The 8,146-nt window shown below is 36.8% G+C and overlaps 2 protein-coding genes across 5 annotated transcripts; both read left to right on the top strand.

Annotated features, from left to right (window-relative positions):
• The first annotated feature begins 1,434 nt into the window (after positions 1-1,434).
• LOC142543387 (SAGA-associated factor 11-like) lies at positions 1,435-3,827 on the top strand. Of its 4 annotated transcripts, none has more exons than XM_075650622.1 (4): positions 1,435-2,233; positions 2,579-2,700; positions 2,791-3,079; positions 3,432-3,827. In XM_075650622.1, the coding sequence occupies exons 2-4, from the start codon at positions 2,645-2,647 to the stop codon at positions 3,603-3,605; spliced, it is 519 nt and encodes a 172-aa protein (XP_075506737.1). In that variant the 5' UTR covers positions 1,435-2,233; positions 2,579-2,644; the 3' UTR covers positions 3,606-3,827. The 4 variants fall into 4 exon arrangements, with proteins under 4 accessions (XP_075506737.1, XP_075506738.1, XP_075506735.1 ...); XM_075650620.1 differs by lacking the exon at positions 2,579-2,700 and having other exon boundaries at positions 1,442-1,603; positions 2,106-2,233; positions 2,771-3,079; XM_075650619.1 differs by lacking the exon at positions 2,579-2,700 and having other exon boundaries at positions 1,442-1,672; positions 2,106-2,233; positions 2,771-3,079.
• A 529-nt stretch (positions 3,828-4,356) lies between these two features.
• On the top strand, positions 4,357-7,293 carry LOC142543386 (uncharacterized protein At4g15545-like). Its single transcript, XM_075650618.1, has 9 exons — positions 4,357-4,710; positions 4,846-4,914; positions 5,418-5,474; positions 5,614-5,659; positions 5,853-5,951; positions 6,104-6,268; positions 6,492-6,534; positions 6,848-6,926; positions 7,038-7,293. The coding sequence occupies exons 2-9, from the start codon at positions 4,855-4,857 to the stop codon at positions 7,128-7,130; spliced, it is 642 nt and encodes a 213-aa protein (XP_075506733.1). The 5' UTR covers positions 4,357-4,710; positions 4,846-4,854; the 3' UTR covers positions 7,131-7,293.
• Positions 7,294-8,146: the final 853 nt, after the last annotated feature.

Here is an 8,146-nt window from a genome sequence, read left to right as displayed (position 1 = left end):
AATCACGATTAAAAGATAATCTTGGTTAGACGGAAAGACTATGTTTATTAAATACATGTTAAAAGCTAATAACACATAATTAATACAACACAACTGAAATCTACACGAAGATTCTATTGACACTGTCTCTCAAAATCTCACATAACCCGACCACCATCCTTGGGAAGGGAGACGTATGGTCGAGCCACCTCCACCAATGTTGTGCGCCAGCATTGCCCTATCCAGGGCCGTGTTTATTAAGAGTCAAATGAGTCCAATGACTCAGGTCCATCTTTTTTTTGGGGTCTAAATTTTTTTTAAAAAATTATTATATAAATACTTGTTACTGGATAGCCCAAAATCAAGTATTTATTAAATGGAACTTGCTTAGCATGTTATCGATTTATCCCTCAATCTTCCCCAATATTCATCTGCAGACAAGCTCTAATCGACTCCGGTCGTTGCGTCATCTCTAGGTTTGATTGAAAGACTCGTGAGGAGCTGTAAGTCTATTTTCTCGTATTTGCTTTGTTCGGGCTTCTAATTTTTTATTGTAGTTTTTTACTTTCTTCGGGGCTTTATGTGGTATCTATAATCTACTCTTTTGATTGAAATTTTGGTGGATGTAATGCGTATTTTCTGTTTTAATTCAAAGTATTTTTTCTCGAAATTTTGGTCACGAGTCTTTCTCAGACTCTGTTGTCTCTGTTTGCTCATGTTTTTTGTTTCGCCCCACGTATGACAAGTTCTCTTTCTTCGTACGAGCTATTTGTCTGCCTCTGTATTAAAGCTCATCAAAACTTTTCTCCGATCAACCATGTCACGAGAAAGATTGAATGGATTGGCTATGTTATCGATTGAGAAAGAAATTACTGAACAACTTGATTATACATACTTGATTAGTATTTTTAGCTCTAAAACTGTTAGGCGGGTTGTTTTTTAGTGATCATTTTGGACATGTTTGATATTTTTATTTATTTAGTTTTTTATATTGTCTTTGACGTATTGATTTAATTTGAAAAATTGCTATGGAACTAAAAAAAATATGAACACACTACTATGATTCGGATGCATGTTTTTAAAAGTTAGACTCGGGCCCAAATATTATTAGGATCGGCCCTGGCCCTATCGCTGTCGTTGTCGCCGCTGCACCGCTGCCAGAATTCCAAGATTACGGTGATTCATCATACGTAAATTTCATGTGGATTTCTAGTGTAACTTAAACGAAGAACAAAATCTCTGATCGTGAATATGCTCAAAAAGTTAAAAAAAAATTCGTAAGAATTTACAAGAAGGGTCAACTCATCTAATTCGTGATTAGTTTGGTATGCAGCATTCTTAAACGCAAAGTAAATCAAATTTAAATATCTTATGAATAGTTTAAATATACCATGTCCAAGAATATTTTGAACCTCAAATAAAAATTTTAAAAACTTCTTCTGTGTGTTGAGTATGAGAATACCAAACTTTGCTATGTTCACGACTGATAATTTGGTCTGAAAGCGCATTTGATCCTTTTTCATGAAGTCTCGCGTTCTCTTTGAATAAATCGCGCGACCCAGGACAGTTTTGTGCATCTCAATTTTTCACCGATCGAAACGGGTCTCGCTGTGCGCTGCTGCAGGCAACTCTTGGGCTTTATCGTTTCGTTTCCCCTTTCATTGGATTTGTTTATCGTTTCCCTATTTTACTGGTTTGGATTTTAATTAATAAATATCAGATTATGGATCTCTCAATTTTTGCATCAATATCGATACATCAATTTTAATGATTCAATTGTGTTATACGTTATGCATTGTTCTGATTGCCGATTTGTTTTTTCTGTCTGTTTCTGCTGCTTGATTATTTTTTGTTGTATACTTGTTATGGTTATGGTTTACTCTTGTAAAGAGATCGCACCACTCTTGGTCAGCTTTTTTGAGTGAATTTATATCATAAAATTACTCTTTTTATGACAAACTTTTGGGTCAGCAAGTTCGTTTTTCCGATTTCATCGGACTTTCTAAATGTCAATTTACCATTGAAAATTATGTATTTAGTGTGGTTTATGCTTATTCGGAATGGGAATTAAAAGAATGGGGAAGAACTTTGAATCATTGTTTATTTGTGATTTTTTGAAATGGCAGTTGGCTTTGCATAGTCATTTTGCCTTGGTTGATTGTGCTCAGGACGGCATAACCGTGATAAGCATCGTTGTTCTGGTGTTTTATCCATGTCAATGCTGAAAGAGAATGATGTTTCTTCTACCTCTGAGGTAATCAACTCTGAACTCATATTTGTAATTTAATAGATTTAAGGTGTTGGGGGTGTTTACAAAGATGAACTGTATCTGGATTTTGCATATCTACTGCGACTAATTTTTTAAAAATGAATTAGGTGAAAATGTTGATCATTTGTGCCTGTTATCCTAGAATAGAAGCCTTCCTAATCTTCTTCATATAATTTTAATTTTATCTGTTATTTTAAGGTGTACTTTGCGATGAGAATTGATTTTTGGCCCTTGTTTTTGCCCTGGACTCCCAACTTTTAAATCAATTTCTTACTGCTGCTCAGTTTTCGGTTCTATAATCAGTCTTATGTCTCTTGCCCTGTTCCTTAGCTACATGCCTACATCCTTCCATTTTCATGATGAACAATTTCATAGATGCCTCAAGGGTGTGGTTGAATGTTGTCTCCTTCTTTAGCAACCATATCAGTGGAACTTATAAAATTTCTGATGAGGTGACTTGTGGTTTTTGTTTACTATAATGAACATGATTGGGATTTTCTTGTTATTGGGTTTGATTTGCAGTTGTGCTCTGACCTTTTCAGAGACCTTCTTGATTCCATCATCATTGATGTTGCATCGGAGTCGCACCGTATTGTCAGACTAGGACTTGATAGTAAAGTGGACCTCGAGGAAGAAGAACTAAGGTTGTCTGCCGAAGCAAGAGCAAGGGCGTCTGATCCAAGTCATAGCGGCGAAGCCAATGGAAAATATGTTGATATATTTGGGCAAACTCACCCTCCAATTGCAAATGAAATATTTGACTGCATGAACTGTGGGAGGTCTATTATGGCTGGAAGATTTGCGCCACACTTGGAGAAGTGCATGGGCAAGGTCAAATTTTCTTCCCAAATTCTCCTAGGTTGCACTTGATTGATTTGATTTGGGTTGAAATTACATAATTTGATATATAGTGCAATCACGCTAAATGAAATGAAAACCATACTAAATTATAGCACTCTCCTTGAGCATGATAGAATTGGTTTCACTTTTTGTCAAAACTAAAATAAAACTTCAATCATGGTTCTACAGGTTCAAATAAGTCAGCCTGAACTGCAAATTTTTGCAACATGAACTTCATCCTCTAGTTTTCAAATGTCCACTATGGCAAATTGAGATAAAATGTCATCAGTTACATTACTTGGCAGTCTCTGTTACTCATGACTCTTCAATCACTTGGCGACAGGGTAGGAAGGCTCGTCTCAAGGCAACAAGAAGTACTACAGCTTCACAGAACCGGCAGACACGAGGAAGCTCTCTTTCCGCTCAGCCAGCAAACACTAATCCCAACCGTGTGCCGAATGGAAGTTTTGGAATTGCCGGGGATGAATACTCAAATGGCACACTGGATGAGCCATGATGTTCAGACTTCAAGACGAAATCAACCCCTTGAGGCAGCCCTTAGGCACACAAAGAGAGGGAACAATCCACCAAACACCGTTATTTTTGGTTTTGGTTCATATATGCCAAATTTGCCTTTCTGACAACCCAGCTAGTATTTGAATCAGTGAGAATTAACCCCCAAAAAATGATACTGGAATTTCCCCATCGTTATGCGATAAGATTTTTAAATCTAACAAAACTATGAGGCTTTTTCAGACCATCGAGTCAACTTGGTAACATGCTTGTTTATGTAAACTTCAAATTGAATTGTGCCGTTTTAAAACCCATGAAACAATTCCAGATTTTCCAAATTTTACATCTCATCGACCAAAAATCCATGAGAACGATACGCAATATACTTCAAATTCCCTATACATTCTATATAATATATAAGACAAAATTATTGACAAAAAAGGTACCCGCCAAAACCTAATGCATGGTTACAAATGGCCGCAGACAAGAGAGAAAGCAACCACTCATTTTTACACACACAGAATTTACATCGAATTGAAAACGATCATACATCCAAGAAATCCAAAACAAGATTTTCTTTGCCCTTTCCCCTACGAGAGAGACGATATTCCCACGTTAATAAAATATAGTTCTCACTTCGTCCCATCTTCAAATAGTTGTAATAGTTTTAAACCAAAAAGAAGAAGCAATTTTCTTATCCAAACAAAGGCAACATTTTTTCGCCCACAAATTATTAATATTATATTATATACAAATAAAATAAATAAGAAATCCATTTATTTACTCTTTTTGTGACTTGAGTTAGTGAAGAAGCAAAAATATGATGTCGAAGAGAATTGGGAGGAGGCGGCGGCCCGAAGTTGGACCTTCCCCACGAATTGCTGGAGGTTTTGCCCACCGATCCGTTCGAGCAGCTCGATGTCGCGCGGAAGATTACCTCCATTGCTCTGTCCACGCGTGTCAGCGCACTCGAGTCGGAGGCTTCCGTCCTCCGCCAGGATGTGGCTGACAAAGACGCTATCATTTCCAGCCTCGAATCGCAGATTGAGTCACTCGACGCCTCGTTGAGCGAGGCGTCAGACAAGCTTGCTCAAGTTCAGCAGGAAAAGGTCGGACACAAATCCTGACTTAGGACGTCGAAAAATTGGAGTTAGTTGTTATCTGTTAATGGTGAATTGTTATTTTGTTTGGACTTTGGGGTATGGACATTCTATGTTTGTTTGTCTGGATTTGTTGAGGTATAGGAGAGCTTGATGAAGGAGAATGTGCAACTTAGCGGCACGGTGAAAAAGCTGAATAGGGATGTTACAAAGGTGTAATTTTTAACTTTTGGCAGTCTACGTTTGTGAATTATGCGAGATTTATAGTGGTTTAACTTTGTGTCATTTCTGGTGCACTTTCTTTCTTTTTCATTTCTGATACTCCCGGATATGTATGGTGTACAGTTTACAGCCTCTTTCTTGGCTATTACACTACAGCAAATTAGCAAGTTAAAATTAATTTATTGGGATATATACATGGCGTTTGATCATTGAGAAATTGTATCTAAACTTTGAATTGTTCCTTTCTGTTAAAAGCCATATTGCATTTTCTTATGCTGCATACTTCGTAAAAGTTTGTAGTCAGTTTAGGCTGACTCCTAGGTTTGGCCACATAAGTCATCAGAACTGTGTGTCCCATTACCTTCTTCGATATGAAACATTCAAGTCCTCTTAGGCACTTAACATCTAAATCTTGGTAACTCATTGAAATCTTGTGTCAATATTAATTACTGTGTTCATCTAGAACAATGTTCTTACAGCTTTTGTTGGTGTAGTTGGAGGCCTTCAGAAAGACACTCATGCGATCTCTGCAAGATGAAGAAGACAACCCTGTAAGTGATTAAATTTCTAAATAAGATCAGCACATATTTTTCGTGCTCTTCTGATGAGCATATTTGCAGATATAAGGCTGAGGTTCTGCTCTAACAACTAAACCATCGGTTTGATCACTTTCCGTTTTTGGTTTGATAGGCAAGTGCTCCGAAAGCTGCTGCCAAATACGATTCAAGTAATCAAGGTCTGCTATTTCAAGTGACTTCTTTTCATGGGTTCTAACCTAAGGGGAAAGATCCTCCCAAAAAGAAAAGTGCGCTGCTCAATGCAGCCGCACAAACTACTCTAAAATAGTAAAAAAAAAAATTGATTCTGATTCCGCAGTGTATTCTTTATTTCTTATGTGTTCATTTGATTATGTTGTTGGAATGTCTTAGAGGATGATGCATTATCACTGCCAAGCAGAACAGCTTCAACGCACAGCCAATTCTCAGATCATGCCAGTAACTTGTATTCTGACGACACAGAGTCTGAAAGTATGTGTTATGTTGTAGAGTTAATTGCTGATTTTAGGAAAACCCTTCTTGCCCTTCTTTTTTTCATTTTCGATATGATCTTCCCATTGCATTTGCCTGCTTTGAAGTGCAAAACTGATATGTTTCTAATCATTCTTTTATCAACATGACAGCTGTGAGGCCACGTGTATCACAGGGCTTGCTGCTAGCATCCCAAACTAGCGGCACACCTCGGTTTACGCCTCCTGGTTCCCCTCCAAGTCTATCTTCTTCATTGTCTTCTATGTCATCTAGCAAGTACAGTTCGATATCTGGCTTGGATTCAGGATCACAAACAGGTTAGTCATAAATCAGTAAAGGTTATAGTCTTACAGAACCGTGAATACCACTCTTATTACTCAATTACCTTCTTCTATTTCAAGTCCATCTTATTCGGGAATTACGAATGGTTGCTGGAAACTACTTATGATCTTCATTATATCGTACTTTCTATGTCATATTTCCTTCAATAATATCTTAATAAAGGCAGCCTAGTATCTAATGACTTTGTTCTTACATCAGGGAGAACCCGTGTAGACGGAAAAGAATTCTTCCGCCAAGTCAGGTACATGGTTTTTCTCATGAAAAATGGTTGATGAACATTGTCATGGCTCTTTATCACACAGAACCACTAACTAGATACTCTCAGTTTATCATGCTATCTCAATAAATTTAAATCGTATTTATCAACTTTATGTGTGCATTTTTTCCCATTAAGTGGGTGGTCCATGATCTTGTGAAAAATGCAATTGAATGGCTACCCCTTTATAATTTCACCATTATTTCTAATCTATCCACATCTCTTCTACTTTTTTATTACTGACCGATGTTCTAATAGTCGCACCAAATGTTAAATGATATTTTTCTTGGTTCGTCAGAACTCGGCTATCATACGAGCAGTTTGGGGCGTTTCTAGCAAATGTGAAGGAATTAAATTCCCATAAGCAAACAAAAGAGGTACGCGATTATGTACATTACTCGCACGCGACATCCGTTGATCTTGCTTTCTTGTGTGCGGTACAAGAATTTATCGTCTTCTTGATCCTATTTACTCGCTTATCATGTTAGGATACCTTACGGAAGGCCGATGAAATCTTTGGCCCGGATAACAATGATCTTTATCTTGTTTTCGAGGGTTTGATCACACGGAATATCAACTGACACATCGTATGATTTGATCTTTTATTTTAGATTTTATGTGCATGCAACTATAGATTGTAAAGTGAGTTTATGATATGCATACAAGTATATCACAGATGATTATAAATTCAAAGTTGTAATCAGATTACTTTTTGTTATAATCTTATTGTTGTTTTCCATGTAAGCTTATGGAGTTTGCTTGGTGAGTTTTTCTGAATCCTAGTTGATAAAGAACCAAAGAACTATTGGAAGAGAGGAGATTTCTTTCGCGGGAGTCCCCCCTTCAAAATGACGCTGTCATTTGTTTCGTTGACAGTTTTGTTAGTTACCCACGTGTCGACATTGAAATCTCATCTAAGTGAACTAAATTTTGGTACCATTTCTTTCTTTTTTTTTTTAAAGAAAAAAAACAATTCGGTAACCAAATTTCGTTAAATCATAAAAGAAATTTCTTTACTTACATATTTTGAAATTTTTTTATCATTTAAATTTTATTCAATTCTTTGTAATCATGTGAATTTTCCGATAATGCCATTAACATGTGTAAACACTAGGGATGATAATAGGACGGGGCGGGGGCGGGTTTGCCATTCCCGTCCCCGAATTCCATACCCGCCCCGATCCCCACTTTTTCGGGTCCGAGGAATCCCCAAACCCGAAACTTCGGGGATCAACTTCTCATCCTCACTCTCATCCCCGTTTCAAAAATATTAATATGGTAAGATGATGACGGATTCGAAAATTTTCCCAAACTAAAACTTATTATTATCTATTATTATTAGTGATAATATTAATATTAATTTTAATATCAATATTAATAATAATATTATTAATATTTTTAAAAATAATATTATTATTATATTAATAATACTTTTATTTTATTATTGATATTATTTTCGGGGTGGGTTCGGAGATGAGGATAATAATCACATACCTGCCCCGAACTACATCGAAATTTAAAAAAATCCCCAAACCCGAACCCGAACCCGAAAAAATCGGGGATCTCATCCCCGTTTCGGGTTTTCCCCACGGGGCTC

This window comes from Primulina tabacum, chromosome 4 (genome assembly GCF_025594145.1).
Source record: "Primulina tabacum isolate GXHZ01 chromosome 4, ASM2559414v2, whole genome shotgun sequence".
Classification (NCBI taxonomy): Eukaryota; Viridiplantae; Streptophyta; class Magnoliopsida; order Lamiales; family Gesneriaceae; genus Primulina; species Primulina tabacum.
This window is presented reverse-complemented; position numbering and strand designations above follow the sequence as displayed.